Source organism: Neoarthrinium moseri (assembly GCF_022829205.1).
Source record: "Neoarthrinium moseri strain CBS 164.80 chromosome Unknown scaffold31_Wmoseri_CBS_16480, whole genome shotgun sequence".
Lineage (NCBI taxonomy): Eukaryota > Fungi > Ascomycota > Sordariomycetes > Amphisphaeriales > Apiosporaceae > Neoarthrinium > Neoarthrinium moseri.
The window spans coordinates 258,153-276,379 of NW_026055145.1; the positions used below are offsets into that span (position 1 = coordinate 258,153).

The 18,227-nt window shown below is 55.6% G+C and overlaps 8 protein-coding genes across 8 annotated transcripts; 3 read left to right on the top strand and 5 right to left on the bottom strand.

Moving 5' to 3' along the window:
* Positions 1–4,229: 4,229 nt before the first annotated feature.
* JN550_007836 (uncharacterized protein) lies at positions 4,230–5,002 on the bottom strand (the record flags this gene model as incomplete). Its single annotated transcript, XM_049319730.1, has 4 exons — positions 4,230–4,262; positions 4,374–4,566; positions 4,823–4,913; positions 4,966–5,002. The coding sequence occupies 4 exons, from the start codon at positions 5,000–5,002 to the stop codon at positions 4,230–4,232; spliced, it is 354 nt and encodes a 117-aa protein (XP_049170192.1).
* Positions 5,003–5,338: 336 nt separating this feature from the next.
* JN550_007837 (uncharacterized protein) lies at positions 5,339–5,668 on the top strand (the record flags this gene model as incomplete). Its single annotated transcript, XM_049319731.1, has 2 exons — positions 5,339–5,372; positions 5,460–5,668. The coding sequence occupies 2 exons, from the start codon at positions 5,339–5,341 to the stop codon at positions 5,666–5,668; spliced, it is 243 nt and encodes an 80-aa protein (XP_049170193.1).
* A 234-nt stretch (positions 5,669–5,902) lies between these two features.
* Positions 5,903–6,522, bottom strand: JN550_007838 (uncharacterized protein; the record flags this gene model as incomplete). The annotated part of the gene is made up of 3 exons (XM_049319732.1): positions 5,903–6,096; positions 6,169–6,286; positions 6,415–6,522. The coding sequence occupies 3 exons, from the start codon at positions 6,520–6,522 to the stop codon at positions 5,903–5,905; spliced, it is 420 nt and encodes a 139-aa protein (XP_049170194.1).
* Positions 6,523–7,021: 499 nt separating this feature from the next.
* Positions 7,022–7,712, top strand: JN550_007839 (uncharacterized protein; the record flags this gene model as incomplete). The annotated part of the gene is made up of 3 exons (XM_049319734.1): positions 7,022–7,297; positions 7,443–7,500; positions 7,582–7,712. The coding sequence occupies 3 exons, from the start codon at positions 7,022–7,024 to the stop codon at positions 7,710–7,712; spliced, it is 465 nt and encodes a 154-aa protein (XP_049170195.1).
* Positions 7,713–8,186: 474 nt separating this feature from the next.
* JN550_007840 (uncharacterized protein) lies at positions 8,187–9,374 on the bottom strand (the record flags this gene model as incomplete). The annotated part of the gene is made up of 2 exons (XM_049319735.1): positions 8,187–9,122; positions 9,207–9,374. 2 exons carry the CDS (start codon positions 9,372–9,374, stop codon positions 8,187–8,189), a joined length of 1,104 nt encoding a protein of 367 aa, XP_049170196.1.
* Positions 9,375–9,829: 455 nt separating this feature from the next.
* On the top strand, positions 9,830–10,672 carry JN550_007841 (uncharacterized protein; the record flags this gene model as incomplete). The annotated part of the gene is made up of 2 exons (XM_049319736.1): positions 9,830–9,912; positions 9,967–10,672. The coding sequence occupies 2 exons, from the start codon at positions 9,830–9,832 to the stop codon at positions 10,670–10,672; spliced, it is 789 nt and encodes a 262-aa protein (XP_049170197.1).
* Positions 10,673–10,787: 115 nt separating this feature from the next.
* Positions 10,788–11,777, bottom strand: JN550_007842 (uncharacterized protein; the record flags this gene model as incomplete). Its single annotated transcript, XM_049319737.1, has 2 exons — positions 10,788–11,424; positions 11,482–11,777. 2 exons carry the CDS (start codon positions 11,775–11,777, stop codon positions 10,788–10,790), a joined length of 933 nt encoding a protein of 310 aa, XP_049170198.1.
* A 2,152-nt stretch (positions 11,778–13,929) lies between these two features.
* JN550_007843 (uncharacterized protein) lies at positions 13,930–15,197 on the bottom strand (the record flags this gene model as incomplete). The annotated part of the gene is made up of 2 exons (XM_049319738.1): positions 13,930–15,102; positions 15,159–15,197. 2 exons carry the CDS (start codon positions 15,195–15,197, stop codon positions 13,930–13,932), a joined length of 1,212 nt encoding a protein of 403 aa, XP_049170199.1.
* Positions 15,198–18,227: the final 3,030 nt, after the last annotated feature.

The window sequence follows — 18,227 nt, forward strand, 5'->3', positions numbered from 1 at the left end:
ATTTGGCTACCTGCAGCGGGCAGGAGCTTCTTTTCAATTTTCTTGGACTGCCAGCTCGCACAGCTGGTTACTAGGTTCAAACTGGGTTGAGGTGATGTGTCCCTGCCTCTGACACGTCGCAGGCAGGTAGGGCTTGCCACTGCGCGCGGCTTAGCTGCAGAAGGATATTCTGAGCGTCAAGGGTCTCCTGCCAGATGCGGATCCCTGAACTACGACTATTACTGCGTTGAGAGATAGTCTCGTGGGCGTGACCTCACAGTCCGACGGCAGCCCTGTTGCGAGCGTGGGTTTATGACGGTATGTTTGGGGATATGCAGAGTCGGTCTGCAGAGCCCTGGTCGCTTTTTTCCCCCGGCTGAGCCTTGGGCCTTGGCTTTAGGTAGTGAAGCGGTCGGCCGTGGTAGTGGTTGACGGGGACGGAACACAGAACGTGGATGGGTTGGATGTCCGCGTGGGAAGCGGGGGTGAATGTAGGTACGGGTACGTGAGAGGTCTGCTGCGGGCCTCCCAGGTGGTCCTCTGAAGGCGATAAACTCCTGCTAGTGCGGATGCGCGGTACGATCGCCTGGCTGCAGTTGAGAGCAGAGAGCACCAGGTAACAAGGTACCTCTCAAGTCAACAGGCACTAGTTGGATTGGCTTGCCCGGGTGCAAGTTGCTTCGGAAGCGCGCTGCTGGGCCCGTCCGGTGCGTATACGAGTATCTAGTATCGCGCGCGCGTCTGGGGGAGAAACTGGCCGGGCGCGGGTGTGCTCCGTTACACCGGCGAAATACTTGCCTTCGTTGTGCGCGAGTACGCACGCGCGCGAGGCACTGGAGGCGTATTTCCTGGAAAAGCAAGGCCACACACTCGGTGCTGGGTAGCTGCACGTTGCTCGGCTGCACCGTCGCGTCAGAACCTACGGATCGTGCGTCTGCCTTTTTGGTCGCGGCCTGGCAAGGTCGTCGAGGCGTGCGCTCGGGGCGGAGAAGCGATTGGGCTTACTTTGTTGGGTTTGGGCCGTCCTCAAATGGAGGGTCTGCGTTGTTCTCGTCGGACTTTGCAATGCGCGTCGTTTGGATGCAGGGCCGCGCGGGCGCAGGACGGTTCAAGCGTTGTGTGGTGAGGTCGGGTTGGGTCGCAAAACAGCAGCGGGCTGGGCTGCAGGCGATGGCTGGCTGACGTCTGGAGGCGCGTCCACTGTCCAGTGCTATGGGGGTACACCGGGCGGGATGCGCAGCGCACTTAGCGGACGGCGTAGTTCCCTACTTTACGGTACGTGGGGTAGGTTGCGTAGAGCGGGCGAGGGGGATCAAGCAAGCAATCAATTCAATCCAGACCAAGCGCGCGATACGATGTGGTTTGTAGATGAAAGTGGGAATATTTGGGACGATTTGATTGACGAGACTTTTGCGGTCAACGATCCCTAGTAAAAGCTAGTCCGGGGTCTGAGAGCCTGTTACGTGGGTGTGCGAGTGTGTGTGCCACCGAAAGTGACCCAAGACAGAGAGAGAGTATTGGATCCGATGATGGAGCCAATGATTAATGCGCGGAGCAAAGAAGTAGTCAATGTTGAGGAACAAACTGCAACAAGTAATCAGAGTGTTTTGAGATATGTAAGTTACTGGGTAGATGCCTGGATTAGACACTGAATAACAAAGCCTCGCGACGCTCGCCGAGGCCTTGGTTGGCAGGACAGCTGTTGCTGTAGTCCAATGCCATGAAGCTCTGAATCTCTGGACCTCCCTCTAGCCGCCCGCCCAGCTGCCCAGGTTCCGCGCCAATGACAGGGTTTGAGAAGCGGGATTTCTATCGATAAACATAGCGGGAACTCCCCTCATCCCTTGACGTCGGAGCTCCCTGAGTTGGACGCAACCAGCACCGTGGACACATCTGGCTACCAAGCAGCCAAGTTGCCCGCTCCCCATTTCCTTGATAGCGCCAAATACACGGCCACCAGTTTGGTACTGCGTAATGGACCCCGAAATGGTAAGCTTCGGTGATGTCAGGTCCCATCCTTTACATAGCACTACATAGTATACCATCACTTCGTAGTAGCCATCCGTGATCCTTTGTTCAATGGGTTTTGCAGTGTGGCATGACGCCCCCCTTGCCGGCAAGATCACAGTTGACCGCCGAATGGGCATGAACCCATCCACTTTCCGCAAGTACTCATTTGTTTTCGTTCGTCCTGATGTGCATCCCGGCTCATCCGACCGATCCATGGTGGCGTGCCAGGACTTGGATTACCGATTCGTATCAGCCCGGGGATACATTTGGTCGGCGAATACACCAGCACCAAGCGGTGAAGAACTCCCAAGCACACCATCTATGTACCTCGAATCTGACATACATCTTTATCCCTCTCGTTTCGGAGTCAATTTTCTTCCATGTGTGTGTTTCGGTCCCGCGTAGTCTCCTTACATTCGACCGCCCTAGGCTCTGCAACCATCCAAGTGGTGGGCAACGTCCCTTGTGTGATTCGGCAATGCCAACCAGCATAAACAAATCGTCTTGAGATGCAGCTGCCCTGGCAGGCACAGGAAGGCTGACAGCAGCCTCAAGGGGTGTGACTGGCTGTAAATGACCGTCGCCTAAACCTTGATCGAGTCTGCGATTGAAGCGACTGGCTCAGAGTTCGTCTGCAGTGAGATTAAGCATGCTCGTCATTCCAACGGGCGTTTTCCCATAAGGCTGGCGCTACAGCAATGCGAGCGAAAAATGACAAGAGACAGCCAATCGTAGGAAATACCAGAGAGTCGACGATGTGATTGGCAGTAAATGAGAAATTCCCTCGACGTCTCGGCAGTATTCCAAAATGCGGAGAAATTACAGTGGTCCGAGAAACCCAGCGAGCCCCTCCGTACGATCCCATCGGCATTGCCTGTTCTGCTCGTGGACCAGCATGAACGTATTACCCTGTTCCGTAGTACACTGTGCTTCGCACCCCGGAACACCTCGTGAGGGATGCAGGAGAGGGGACAGACCCTGGGGCGTGGAGCAAGGTATGCAGGGTGTATGCGGCCCAACTGCGTCCCATGAACTACTACACGCCGCCGCCAAATGGTCGGGAGTGAGCATCGATTTGACGACGATCTCATTCGCTCTTTGCTCTTCTTACGATCTTTCATTTCAAGCCAATAGCGATGTAACAAGACCTACATTCAGACAGTGTCCAACTGTTCTGATGATTCCCGTGACAATTGTACAGACCAGTCAGGTGATAACTGCGCAAGGGGAAATAGCTGTAGCGCCCACACCTCACATCCATTGGGCACATCTGCATACGGGTTCGAAGCACCTAGGTTCCGTCGCGGATGTACCTCGCCCAAGTACACTACTCATCTGGACGAACACCATCGCAAAGTGCTCCCTGGTGGCCAGGCTTTGCAAAGTAGACCCCCACCTATGACGAGCTGCCTCAAGCACAGCCGGATTTCGATGCCGTGTAAGCTAGTGCTACACCCTTCAGAGTGTGCTTATGCACGTCTTCGCTGTATAATGTCAGGCCTTGCTCTGGTACATCAACTTTTCGGCCATCGGAAGGACAGTTGTCAAACGATGGGTTACACGAATCATAAGCCCCTTAGCCACATCATGCGTCTATTGGAATCCGGAAATATACCCCGGTGGCCGCAGTCGTAAAACCATCTACCGACAGACAGACCTGACGTGGAGGCAAGACACTTTGAAGTGGATGCTTTTCAAGATGCAGTCCACTTGCACCGGCTGTGGATCTAGAACATTATATTGTCTTCAAAGTGTAATCTTTTGGACAGGGGCAGCCAGGTCAGTCACACTCGGCCTTGGTCGACGTCACAGTCGCGCCCCAGAGTGACGGTGCGTCCAGATAGCCTCGAACGACTTCCAGCCGTTAGGCATTGGGAGCCAGCCAGGACTAGTATGGCTGCAACGCCTCGTTGGACAACTCATCAACACCACCACCACAACCATCACGTTTTCCTATTGCGATAATAATTCCCACATCTGACTTTGGACACCCGTTCGCGCAACTGTACAGCAGCCAACAAGGATCTCGATCGAAAGACCGGAGCTTCCGATCCACGATGGGCGCAGCTCACAGTCACGATTAGGCTCGTAAGCCTCAAGCCGTCCTGAACCGAGGATCCCGAAAGACACGAGAACGTGTGTCCTTCGAGATAGCCACGTAGATCCCGTATGCGACTTCAACCCATGATCCTCAGGGATACTCCAATGTCACCACCTGCAAGGGACATCAAGGTTCCTGCTCATGACTGCACAATCTGAACATTGTTCTTCTTCTGCAGAACGGAAGACGTTAGCTCCAAATATTTCTCTTGATTGCTTCTTGCGAGGTGACGATGTCTGCCACCGCGCAACACCCCAAGAAACACGAACTCGATATGACGTACCTTCCACTTCTCCAGATCATCCTGCTTGGTCTTGTACTGCTTGACCAGCTCGTCGAGAACCTGCTTCAGGCCCTCGGCGTTCGTCTTGAGCGCGGGCACCACATCCTCGACGGTTCTCTCGACCAGGACACCGTTGATCATGCGGAAGCACTTGCGGTCTCCTGGGAGCGGGCCGAGCGTCTCCAGGACAAGCCTAGTAGTAGAAAGTATAATCAGCCATGAATCCTCCCGGATAGGCGGTGAGTGCGGTCAAGATGGATTCCAGGCTGGGTCAAGAGGGGCGGCAGTGAGTGAGTATATGAAGGTCCCGACGAAGCGGTGAGCCTATCCGTTGGTAGGATACCCTAGGGAGGGACCCCTGACACGCCTTCGTGCGAACGTCCATGCCGAAGGAGAAGAAACGCGCGGGGGTGAATCGATAACCACGAAATGTGGCAGACGGAACGTACTTGTGCTCCTCAGCCTCCTGTTCGACGTCTCCTATCTTTTGCGCCAGCTGCTGCAGGGCGTTCTTGTAATTGCCATACTGAGTTTGCAGCTCTGAGGGGAACGGGTCAGCACAGGGCTCGCAAGACTGGCTGGGGTCACTCACGCTGCTGCTGCTTCGCAGAAGGGCCGTTGGATGCCATGGTCAGAAAGGAGCGGGGGCAGCCTGAATTATGAAGTCGCAAGAATCTCTGATATGAAAGCACGGTCTCTCACATGAGATCCCACCTTTGAGAGTAGAATTCGCACCCATTGGATTGCATTGGATTGGATTGGACCGCAGCCGGCGGGCAGTGTGGGGGGAGCCAGCGGGCGCGGCGAAAGTGGCCCATGCTCTGCTATGCCGCCGGCGACCGAGCCCAGAATCGCGACTAAGAAATCTTCCCATTGTCGCGCCATCAAGACGTCTCTCTTTCTGACGTACGAGGCATCCTGAGCCCATCCTCCCTCTGTGTGTGGCACTGTAAACGGCGATCAAGATGCATCCACACTTGCACACCAAAGATAACATCGGTAATTGGCCCCTCTGATCTGGTTCTGCAATGAACCTGCGCCGAGACCCTTGAGAGAGCCTGCGACTAACACGAGCCAACCCGCCAGCTTGCGAGGAGGTCATGACCGCCCTCGAGGAGTGCCACGCCCGTGGCTTTCTCTGGAAGTCGCTGGGCATGTGCAGCAACATCAAGCACGACGTCAACATGTGCCTGCGAGCCGAGAGACTAAAGCGCACGGCCGCGAATCGCGAGATCGCCAAAGCCAAGAGAGAAAAGATCCAGAGGGCCTGGGCCGAGATTGACAAGAACTCGTGAGGTCCTCCCTCTCTGCGGGCGGAGCGGCGTGTACGATTTTGAATTGCATGGTTCGGCGTTGGGGCACGGCACCTGGAAGACCCGGTGTTGAGAAGGGTCGCATGCGGCGAGGGAACATCACGAAAAGGCATTGCGAGGGACTAGCATTTGATTTATAGCGGCCTGTACGGATATATATTCCACTCTCTTCGGCCAGCGCGATCTCTTTACCCTTCCGAAACTCGTCTGCTCCCTCTACAACGTCTTCCTGAACGCATCTCCGAACACGTACGCCCCGAACAGGGAGACCAAGCTCAGCACCAATGGGACAGGCTTGCGAAGGCGGATGGCGCGGGGAATGGAGGAACCGCCAAGAACAACCGATGCGAGGAGTGCGAGCTCGACTCCGTAGGGCTCGCGGTTCTGGAGGCGGTAGCCGCCCAGGCCATCTATCAGAGAGTATTTGTCAGCTGTGCGAGCGGTGATGCAGGGTGGCGGTCGAGGCCAGTAGAGACACATACATAGGAGACCAACCGTCCACCCAGCTGCGACCGAGGGGATGGAACCGGTCTTGAGGAAGCCAATCGTGCCGCCGGTTGCGGTGAGACCGCCCAGCACGTATGCGATGTTCTCGATACCCTGATCACGGGGTTAGCTGGTGCGCCGCGGCTCGCTCCCTGAAAAGAACCTGCCATATTGACGGAAATCTGCAAGATGTTCAGTTCTCGATATTTGGAGTGGTCGAAGTGAATAGTTCCTCAAAGCACTATGGATGCGCAAAGTATGAGGCAGCGTGGCAGCGTGGCAGCGTGGGATGCAAGGGCAGTCCAAGAACCCGAGGCTCGCTCTGCGGGCCCCGAAGCCTTTCGGAGCATCGCTGACCTCATGGGCGCTGTGGCTGGAGCTCTATGCTTGGCGCGACGGGCAGCAGCTTGCCCCAGCTGATCCAGCTCATGTTGTGTGCTCGAAGACCTTCAAAGACCCTCGATAATTCTAAAAATGTACTGCAACCTACCTGCGCAACTTGCAATAATCCTGGACGTCGTAAAGCTCAAACAAGAGAGCCTGTCAACCTCAATGGACAGTTGTACATGCCCACTCTTCTGCAGCACCTAGGTAGCCGGTAAGCCACCCGGCCGAGCAGCACTAGCCACACTTGTCGCATTGCGCGCGCCTGATTGGCCAGCGGTGATCGAGCTGCGTGTCCCTTTGCGCACCTCAACCTCTCATCCATGAATTGAAGGGTCCAGCTTCCAACCCGAGCCTACCCAAGCCACTCCTTTCTGTCTCGTAATCGCCGGTCCATCCTCGCCTCACCCCAACCCGACCCGACTCGACGCTTGAGCAAGCAGGCTGCGGCTCCGACCTCTCACAATGGCCAAGAAAGCGTCCAACACCCCGCCGGCCACCAGCACACCCGTCGCGGCCACATCGTCGTCCACAGCCGCCACGACCCCGGCCTCGACGGCTACTACCGTCAAGAAGACCAGTGCCAATGCCGTCCAGCGATGGGACCAGATCGCCCTCAACATCGTCGACTACTACCAGAAGAACACCCCGCAGCGGACCAAGTTGATCGACGTCTTCATGGCCTTCCTGGTCGTCGTGGGCGCCCTGCAGTTCCTGTACTGCATCCTAGCCGGAAACTACGTACGTCAATCTCATTTCGGGCGTCTGGGTTGAAGGATTGAAAAGATCCCTTGAACGAACCTGCAAGGGAAATGCTCAATGGGGAAATTGTCTGGAAAAGGTTTACACAGTCGCCGGGGATATTGGCTAATCAATGCGTTTACAGCCGTTCAATGCGTTCCTATCGGGCTTTGGGGCCACAGTCGGCCAGTTTGTTCTTACCGGTAAGTTGCCAGGTCTCGTCTCTTCTTTTCGTGGAGAGACTTGTCACGAAGGAGATCGACTGATGCATATTTGTGAAACAGCATCGCTCCGCATCCAGACCACCGAGGCCAACAAGTCCGACTTCCCTGCCGTCTCCCCGGAGAGGGCATTCGCAGATTACATTGTCGGCAGCCTGATCTTACACTTCTTCTGCGTCAACTTCATAAACTAGAGCGGACAGGAGAGATGGCATCGGGAGAATGCATGTGTTTTGAGTGTATATAAGCGAAGAATTGGACAGCAGTCCAGAACAGAACAGAACAAAGAGACGCTGCCTCTGGGAGACCAAAACGATCCTACCGGTGTTGCCATCGGTAGGTCCATATCGAGATCTGAGATCACGAAGGAGGGCAGGGCAGGACAAGGTTGGCAAGGCATGGCACGGCTGCAATGTACTTTTGTACCAGTACTAGGAATGGCATCATGAACACACACAAAGGCGAGATTGGCAGATGCTGTACTGATCTTAAACATGTCTCTTCGTGATATTGTCGCTATGTCGTCTCGGCTCCGTCCTGCACCCGTCATATACGCCGTTGGCTCATACTTCCCCCTCGAGGGCCTGCCAGCGCTTCCATACTCAATCCATCCATATTGATCTTACACTCGTCTATCAGGACAAGGAGCTCAGGCTCGAAACAAGCACCTAGTCCTCGTCACCGCTCCCTGTCTCTTTTTCGTCCGTATTCTCTGTTGCTTTTTCTTCCTCTGGCTTTGGACTGGCCCTCGGCGGCCCGCCCTTCGGAGGTGGTCCTGTGCCAGACTTGGGCGGCGGCGGCGGCGGTGTGGCCTTTGGTTTCGAAGACGTGCCATCCAGCTCCCTGCTCTTCTTTTCCTCCTCGGCAAAGTAGTCGTCCATCAGCCGGTTCGGACTGTGTCCCGCATGCCGATCTCGCCTACCACGCGCCGGTGCCCCTCTCGGCGGCCCGCTGACCGGTGACGAGGCTTCTACCATCTGCGCCGGAACCAAGAAATCCGACGACGGCGCCCCCGCCGGCGCAAACGAGCTGCCATCGCCGCTGCCGAACTGCGGCTCCGCAAATCCCCCGGCGCCGCCCGCGCTCGGCTCCCCGCCATCGAACAAGGTCTCCCCCGGTGCGCTCACGGGCTCCTCGAGCGGCGCGGGCAGGCGGTGCAGCGCGCCGTAGCCCAGGACGCAGCCAAGGGCGCCCTCGCCGCCCCACTCGCGGCTGGGCACGATCTCGACCTCGCGCGTGACGTTGTACTCGTTGTTGTAGACCCAGAGGCGCAGGGGGCGGCCGACAAAGTCCTCGACCAGCTCGCCCAGGCCGCCCTCGCCGTGCAGCACGCCATCGGGGGTGCCGAGGATGTAGTCGCTGTAGGGCAGCAGGCCGGCGGCGTCGGCGGGCGAGTTGGCGGCCACGTCCAGCACGTGCCAGATGTTGGCCACGGTCGCCAGCGCCGTGTACTGCAGCGACAGGCCCAGCGACGGGTTCTCGGCCGGCACGGGCAGGTGAAGCACCCGCGTCCGCTGGCCCTTGGCCGACCACAGGCCCAGGGCTACGGTGCCGCCGGCGCAGTTGCGGACTTCTTGGGCGAAGAGGCGGGGTTCGGGGTTGTCCTGTTGGTCGAGCGGTCAGCGATCCCACGGCGGTTTCAGGGTGGGACATAACAGGTGGGTGTCGGGAGCTCAAGGTGGACGCACGATTTCTCTTCCATTGATGCCGACGATGAAGTCGAACCAGGGCTCGATGCCGAGTTCTAGGTTGGTGTTGCGCAAGACCTGGAATCCGTAGCCGCCATGTTGGTCTCTGCGTTGCTGCTGGGGGTCGCCATCCAGTCGTGATATGAAGCGATTGAGGGCGTTGAACATGATCGCGACGCTCCGGTGCTTTTGCTGCTGACTCTCTGCACCCGTATACTTGCCAATAGACAGTGGACTGGTCAAGATGCTATGGTGGTCGTCGTCGTATGCGCGCGATGTCAATTCACTTCGAGCTCTTAAGTTACAGTACATTGGATAGCACCCATGTATACAGGCACAGCTGTCATCTCAGGCGGCTCAGCCTTGCCTCCCAGGTCCAAGCTCCACTCTACAGCTCTATCTTAGGTGGGTCCCCACAGACGCCACACGCTGGCGAGCACCGTCAGCCTCGTTCACTAGGAACTTTCATTCACGCCTGAGCTCCCCCCCAAGGTGAAAGTCAACCACGGTTGATTACAATGGTCTGCAGCCCAGCTACAGAGGGTCTTGACTGATTGAAAGGGGATGCAGTAATGGTCCGGTATGTGTCTGGGCCTTTTCTTCGTTCTCCAGACAAGTTCAGAATGAAGGCAGCCAAGAAACTGCCGTTGACAGATGAGTGCCACCACTGGCGCAAGATAGGCGAAGTTCCCTGGGATCTGCAAAAGTGAGTGAGACACTTCTTGCTGGAATGGAAGGACGATACTAACATCTTGCACAGATACTGGCAGCAACGCCACACGATATTCTCGTATTACAATGAGGGTGTCTACATGACCCATGATGCCTGGTACGGCGTAACGCCAGAGCCTGTCGCAAACCAGATCGCCTGGGAGCTGCCAAAGACGGTATCAGATGACAAGACGGTCATAATCGATCTATTTGCCGGCGTCGGGGCCAATGCTATCGCGTTCGCGCTCTCGGAAAGGTGGGAGAGGGTGATCGCCATCGAAAAGGACCCCTCGACACTGGCCTGCGCCCAGCACAACGCCGAGTTGTATGGCGTGTCCGAATACATTACCTGGATCAACGGCGATAACTTCGAATACATGAAGCTGCTAAACTCGTCTCCCTCAAGCCTAGAAGATGCGATCAAGGTCGACGTTGATAAGACAGTGCTTTTCGGTTCGCCGCCCTGGGGAGGACCCGGGTACTCTACGGATGAGATCTTTGACTTGAGTACCATGGAGCCATACAACCTAGCCACGATGCATGAAGCGTACCGCAGTATGGATCATGCGCTCTTCCTCCCGCGGACAAGTGACCTGAGACAAATTGCGCAGCTCGCGCCGAAAGGAACCAAAATTGAAGTTGTGCAGTACTGTGTTGAGGGAGCAAGCAAGGCCATGGTTGCTTATATCCCTGGGGCAATCCAACCTGGCGGACAAACGACGGCAGTCGATCCGAAAGAAACTGAAAACACCTAGGACCCAAGAACATAACGGAGTGGTATTAATTTATTAATTGATCGGTAGATCATGCTTGTTCTAGTCCATCTGAGTGCCGTCAATGATTGCGTCAAACCAACCAAAGGCGATGGAGTCAGACGACACCCTGTTGCATTATCCTCCCGAAACTGGGCCCGGAACTTGCACTCGAACTCAACTTGTCGGCGTCCTTCTCCTTGCTGTAATCTGAAAACACGTATGATGGATGGAGAACAAGAAGCCCTAGTACCGCCAATGATACCAGCAGCCCGTCGCAAAGTGCAAAAGCAGCCTCGCTATTATTGCCGCCGTCAAAGCTCCGCACAAAGCCTACAGTTCTGTATATATTCCGCGCGAGGAGGCTGCATACGCTAAACACAACCACCACCAAGAAGAGTATACATGGCCAGCCGAGTCGCCTGTAGCCTCCTCGACGGGGATTGAATGTGGTATATCCAAATTCGCGCCAAGCGACGAATCCTTGTGCCATGGCGTAGGAGAAGAGTAAGAGGAAGATCATAAGCATGATGGCCTGAATCACGAGTCCGGCTGCGATAACACCTCCACCATTATTCGAGTCCAGTCCTACGCGATTCATGGCTGCAATATCCCAGTAGGCGACCACCAGGCCGACCACCTGTAACACCAGACTTATAGCATCGATACAGACGAAGGAAGCGTACCATTTTGGGTCGATCAACGAATGCTCTTTTCCGAAGACGTAGAAGGTTCTCTCTGCAGTAACGTATATGCTGAAAGGCTCAGGTCAGTGTGGTGTCCTTAAGAACCACGAAGCTCGGGCTTATCACCTGGTAGAGATAAAAGAGGGAGCTATCGTCAAGAAGAACGTTGTCACAGCGAAGAGACGCACGTCCAGCGGGCTCGTTGAACTTCCCGCTCGAGCAGCATACCCGACAAGTTCGAATAGGCAAGCAACACTCAATGGAATGCTAAATTTCAACCACTGCCGGGTATACAGGGAGATGACCTGGAGCCCTACGATGCTGGTGAAGAAGCTGACTAGGAAGATGACGTTGATGGACTGGTTCGGACGATAACCCCATGGCGACTCTGGCGGTTGGTGTGGCACTGCAGCCTGGGCCATTACGATCGACCAGGTCTCCGGGTCTGGTCAACGAAGGATTCTGATCGGCAGGTCCCTCGCTTTTGCTTCGCGGCCTGTGGCAGTGGAAAGAAAAAGGAATGGTAGAGCAAGTCTGGCGTTTATTGCAAAAGTCTATATATCTAGCCCCCATCACCAACCCTCATTCCCTGTGCCATGACCGTCTCACCCCATCTCGCAAATCTGCCCAAAGCAGCACCCAGTGGTGGTGGCGGCGTTGTTCCTCGTCAGCTTCCAAAGAGTTATGTTTCGCCGCAGCCCCGCGGCCCGGAGCTGACGAATGCGTGAGAAACGGCCCCGGGGCTGAGTTGTATGCGTTGCACTTTCGCGATAGCCACCACGAACCACTATCATGATGTGTGGTCTTGAAATAGGCCGACCCGCGCCTAAATGGCCAATCAGGGGCCGCTGTTCCTGCATATTGCGCCGCGCTTGGCCCCCTCCCTTCCACCCCTTTCTTCACCCCACGACATGCCTTCATGATTCTGTAAGGCAATTTGGGGGCAGGTCACCGCGGTCGAGCCCGCTACAGAACCGGTGCTGTAGACTGGCCGAATGTGCATCGGGGCCGAAGGGCTCTGGACCCGGCGGCCATGTGTGTCCCATGAGAAGTCTGCATTCGTGCTTGGCTAATGCGCCGTGGCCATTTCCGTCGTCCCCGGTCGCCTCGCTTCGAACAGTCGTTGCCACGTTGCCTAAGAGTTCCCTCGGGCGGATATCTTACACCCATTGCATACACCTTGAGCCTCACCCCTATCGCCCAGGACCCTCTATCAGGCCCCACTCGCCTGCATCTCTGGTAGAAGCATGCTTTCATGACACTCACGCGGCACGCCGGCTTCACTTCCGATCCAGGTCTCTCTTGAGAGATCTGAGGCCGATTTCCTGCTTACTATCATATTGAGGACCCCCAACGGACCCCAGGTCTCAAAATAAGGTTTGTTCTTGGGGCACGGCACTCTGCAATGACGGCCGCATGGGAGATGGCCAGCCTGTGCCCTGGCTATGTGTTATGAATGAAACCTCTGGACTGTATCGACGCATAGGCAGTGACTTCCTAGAACAGCAACTGGAGTATGATGTGGCATGATTCGTTTCAGCTGACGTCGGGGCGAGTAAGGTTGACGACGCGCCCTACCACGAATGAGGGAGAGTGGTGATGGGGGAAGTTGAAAAGAACGGCTGACGAGGCACTAGCACAACCGACTGTTCGATGAAATGCTTGAGAGGGAGACAGAGCGTTCAATGGTCCAGAATTGTGATGAACAATTATAAGTAGCATAATACAAATGGTGGAACCATGCAGAGTAACAAGGTAGGCCACCGTAGATCGCTTGTGCAACGTGCTATTGTTACTTGCAATGAATATAGTCGGTATCTTGTCTATGAGAGTTGCAGCGGCAACGGGTGCAAATACGCCATGAAAATGTTGAAAGGACTATGTATGTAAGCGGAGCTCTGCTCTTGAAGATTCATTCAGAATCGACAGTAACCTGCGACGCGATAGACGTATGCCGGCTGACTTATTTGCTGTTTTCATTAATTTGACTACGGTATGCCGCGGCAGAGATTTGCATCATTTGGGCCGCCAGAGATGGGCCGTCCGCACAGAATGCTATGACCAGCAGCACTGCAACCGACACACACGGCGAGGCGAATACATTGAACGGAGGCGCACCGTGACATGATGGGAAGGGGCAAACCAGGTGGGTCAAAGAGCAATCAAGAAAAGCAATGTTCGATGCCAATGTAATCGTCGCTCTAAGTGCCTCCAGCAAACAATTGACCGTAACTCCATGCCCAAGATGCTTCAAGCATAGTGCACTAATCAGGGCCTCTAAAAGTTGAACTACATCCGAGCAAGAATATCCTTGAGACAACTGCTGGCGTACGCCCAAGCTCTGTCATCCCGAATGTGAGAAAAGAAGTACCTGCCGTATGCTCTATGTGGCTTCAAGTCCAGCTGAAGAGCAAGGTTCCCCAGGTCCCCTTTCCAGTCCCGCCGACATTGCCTTATTTCCATGCCGCATTGTAGCTGGCATATTCGGTGGCCAGCCGTGGTATCATCAAGCCAAAAACAACCACAATAAACGCCTCTATGACCACTCCTCGGTACACTCGTATTTGTGACAGGTTAGATAGAGAAAAGCACGATCTCGCCTCGCTCATTACGTCGCATACGCAGCGACCGCCAGAGCTCCTTCTCTTCTGTCGACTTGCCAAGGCTAGATGACGACTCTGATCGTTCGCGGTGGTAACGCTTCAGTGCCTTGTTCATGCTGTAGCCACGCTCACTGTCCGGGCCCTTCGTACACATGCTGAGAAACACCTCAGATCTTGGCTTGAAAACCACCAGTTGGCCTTCACCGTCCTTGCCGTCGGCACTCTGAGGGCGGTACTCGATCAACTTTGGGGCCTTCTCGCCATCGGACTTGTGGGTACGCTTCTTCTTCTCCTTTCGCTCCGAGGAATGTTTCCTCTTCTTCGAAACCTTTGTAGTCTTGGATGAACCTGACATCAACGCTTTCAAGTTGTTTCCGAAGCTCTCTGTCCGGCTGGGTTTGCTGGCCTTCGATTGCTTGGATTTTTTGATAGGACTGGCTGGCGAGTGCTCGCCGCCATCACCACCAGAATAGTCGGGAGACGGGGGGAATTGCGATGGGCGCATCAGTCTGTTGAGGCCACCGGTGAGCCCTGAGTGCAGTTCCGGGGGCGGCGCATCGGTCATGACCTCGTCGCTGGGCCCATTGTCGATTGCCAAAGGGCTGTTCGTCTCGATGTGCAGGCGCTTGCGCTTTCTATCCTTCTTGTCCCCATCCTTCTTCTTTCGCTCTCCCTTGGGCGCGGGCGTCTGAAATTCGCCGTGCACGGGAATTGAACCAGTACCATAGTGCGCCACCATGTCCTCATCGTCAACCATGTACCCAGTAGGGTCGACAAATGCATCAGCGCCTTGGTCGTAGCGGACCAGTGACTTCTCGTCACCATTGGTTGGTAGGTTGATATTGGAAGCAGTTGGTGTTGCTGCGACCAGGAAATCGAAGACGTTCACATTGGTGTCGACCGCAGGCGGCGGAGTTGGCGCTTCCGGCGGTAGGTCTCCGGTAGACTTGTTGTCATCAGAATCGTGGATCTCGTAATCGCGATACGCCTCATACTCCTCCGTAACATCCTCGACGTAGGCGCGCTGTGACATCTTCTTGGCTTCAGGCTCCGAGGGTCCTGCGCGTGGCTCTGCGTGGTTCGGCTTTTGCTTCTTGGGTTTGTATAGAGCTCCCTGGTACTTCTGTTCTTCGGTCATGCAGCTCTGAAGACCTGTTAGAGATACGAATACATGGAAACCCTGCGGATGCGATCACCCACCGTATGCGAGCGGTACTCGGTCCCGGGAAAGTAGACCATGCAGTCTATACAGGTGAAGGTCGCGCCGCGGCAACGGCTCCTGTGCGGATCGAGCTTCTTCTTGGTGAGGACGTCGCCACACGACTGTGGATAGCGAAATAATTGTTAGGTCTAATGGCTTGCTATTATAGAAACGAGAGTGGGAATATGCAGTACAGTGGAGGCGGGTGGTGGTCTATTTGGGACTGGGCAGTGAAGGGGGTGTGTATCATCTGGTTGGAGGGGCAGAGGGGTGAAACTGGTCAGGAGTCGAGACGACAACAGGCGATTAAAAGGGGAAGACTGCCGAATAATGTGGAGGGAGAGGGAATAAGAGACGGGACACAGAGATGATCAGTGCCCGAGATGGTGAGCAGAGGAATGGAAGACGGGCATGAGATGGAGGGGTGGCGCAACGCGCAATGTCGTGTGTTAGTTAAAGCAGGTGATGGGTGTTTGGCGGATTGGGCAGGGAGCAGAGGTGGACGGACGGGACGTGATGTCAGTCAGGCCCAAGCCATTTGGGCTTGGAACATGGGGGACGGGACCTGGAGGGGGGAGAATTACCTCACACGAAAATGAGACCATGATTCTGAGTGGTCTTGGATTGATGCGCAGTCGGGAGCAGGAGATTCTGATTGGCGCTGTGGTGCACAATTTCCTTCGCGTTGCTGGTCGTGAGTGGCCGAACAGTAATTTGTTGATGGTTTTTTGGGGGTTGTTTGCAGATGGCTGCCGTCTGTGAGTGGATGCTCGAGAGCCCAAAATCCTGCTCTATCTCGGACGGAAGTGGCCAATTCGGAGACGCTGGCAGAGGCTGTTTGCGATTCCAGATTCCTTCCTGTTCAAGCAGGAGAGCGAGGGAGTGAGGCTAGCCGTGCGACCAGATGGGCAATCCGATGTACCAGAGCCGAGTGTGTGAGGTCTTGTCCGGGTCAGGTGGTGCTGGGGGCTATATTGAAATGCGTAGTATGGACCTGCTGCTCAGGCGGGCTTCTTGAACAGTGACTAGTCCGGCGGGCCAGAGGCGAGCTACCTTCTCAACAGCGCGGGTGACCCTGGCGATAGTCCACGGACGTCGCTGATCGTCGCTAGAATGAGTCCTCGAGGGCAAGTTTGAGAGCTGGAGAAGCAACCAGGCACAGCAACTACTGCTGTATGTTTCCAACAAGGGCCGGGCTGGGGGGTTCTAGGGGAGACTGGGAGCTCGGACGGGGCCTACGATGCGATGCGCTTCAGATTTGTTTTTAGAAACGCCAGGCGCGGACCGGGGGCCGGTGTGTGGTGTGTGGTGTGTGGTGTGTGGTGTGTGGTGCGTGGTGGCAGAGCTGAGATTGATATTTGGGGTTCCTGGGCGTTGGCAGTGGACGGGTTTGGGGAGTCCGGGTTGGGCTTGCAAGCTGACCACAAGCTGAACAGGGCGGACTGGGTCTGAACTCTGCTTTCTATGCTGCTTGCGGGCGAGATTGAGTTCGTCGTGCCTGGGCGCAGAGCTGAACCTTGAAACGAGATTTTAGGTATTTCGCTGTGGAAAAAAACAGATGTGGACGTTCTCCAGTCTGTGTCGGGCGCCGATGCGTAATGCACGTCTTTGAGCGAAAGGCTTTTTGGCGCGTCGCATTAAACGCACCCCCAGAGGGCACGTTCTGGACACGCAGCCCAGCAACCACGAACAAGACCGACGACAGGAAGCGGGAAACGCGGGGAGAGAAGATTGGGGGCGAGGCGTGAGAGACGGAGGTCTGTAGGGGTGTGTGTATGCAGCAGGTTGTCCAATCTGCCTGCAGGTTCGCCGCTAGGAACAGGGCTCCAATTGGGCTTCACGAGACCCGACCTCCAGACCCAGACTTATCGACCGGCGGCCTGGCACTAGCAACCTCCAATCGAGAACGCCTTCTGCTTTTTGGCTTACTATGTACTTCCAGGTTGCTCGACGATCACCCTCACTTGCATGAAATAGAAGGGCGCTTATCTGCTGGCCCTATGGGTCGGCCACCGGCTTGAGTCCAATCCCAACAGCCCAAGTCTGGGGACTGGCCAACTCGTAAAGTCTGACCCGAGCGTAGGATCCTGTATCATGTGCGAGGGATGGAAATAGTAAGTTATTTGCTGCAAGTCAAGAGCTGGACCCAACCCTGAGCCGTCATTGGGTTGTTTTGCAAAGGTGACGACGTGTCAGGAACGTTTCCCCTGGGCTCGTTCCCTACAGCCGCCATCTGATCCATAAGGCATGAAGTGCATGAAACGCCAATAACCAATTCTGGCAATTTACCGCTGGGGCTTGTGTATCGCGCGCGCGTCTCGTCTGTGCCAATCTGGAATGGGGAGCGGCTCTCCCTCTTTGAGATGTTGATCGATGTCTCCTTTGCTCCCATTCTTCCCCACACGGGTTGTCCCCGAGGCCCGCGATCATGGTTCGTTCGGGTATGTAAGGGGTTGATTGCATCTCCGTCGAGCATTCTTCCAGAATCAAGAATCCCAGCCACATGGGACGTGATCGACTCCGTTATTGCAGCAGAAGCATGACGGCCAGTCAGTTTGGCGTGGGTCCCGATTGCTCGCAGGAAGTGTCAAGAATCCATCCAGGACTTCCAATCCCATCGCCGCTACAGTACGGATTCCCTGCCTCGGTCAACATCAATCTCCATTGTCATGCGGCAGATGCTGCAAGCTAGAAGAGAAAGAAAAAAAGGAGCAATCCATTAGCTCGGGTCAGCGCTAATTTCACTTGAAGGCGGTCTCATATCTGGCCCTGCCCAGGCAATGCTTGCGTCAGAAATCACACGGACCAGTCCGGCTGGCCCTCGCGGTGCTCAATGCAGCTAACTGTATCAAGCACATCACATGAGCAACTGGACATAGATGCCAATATAAACGAGAGTCCGCCTTGGGTAGGCCGGAAGCGTCAAGGGGAGGGGGAACCCCTTCTATGCGATAGAGCACGCAGAAGAGGCATGAGGGTATCCCTTGAACCTCTACCAGATTCCGTCCAACCTGCAACCCCGTCTGGCAACGCAGTTGGCATGTGCAACGCCCTGCTGCTCTCCTTCT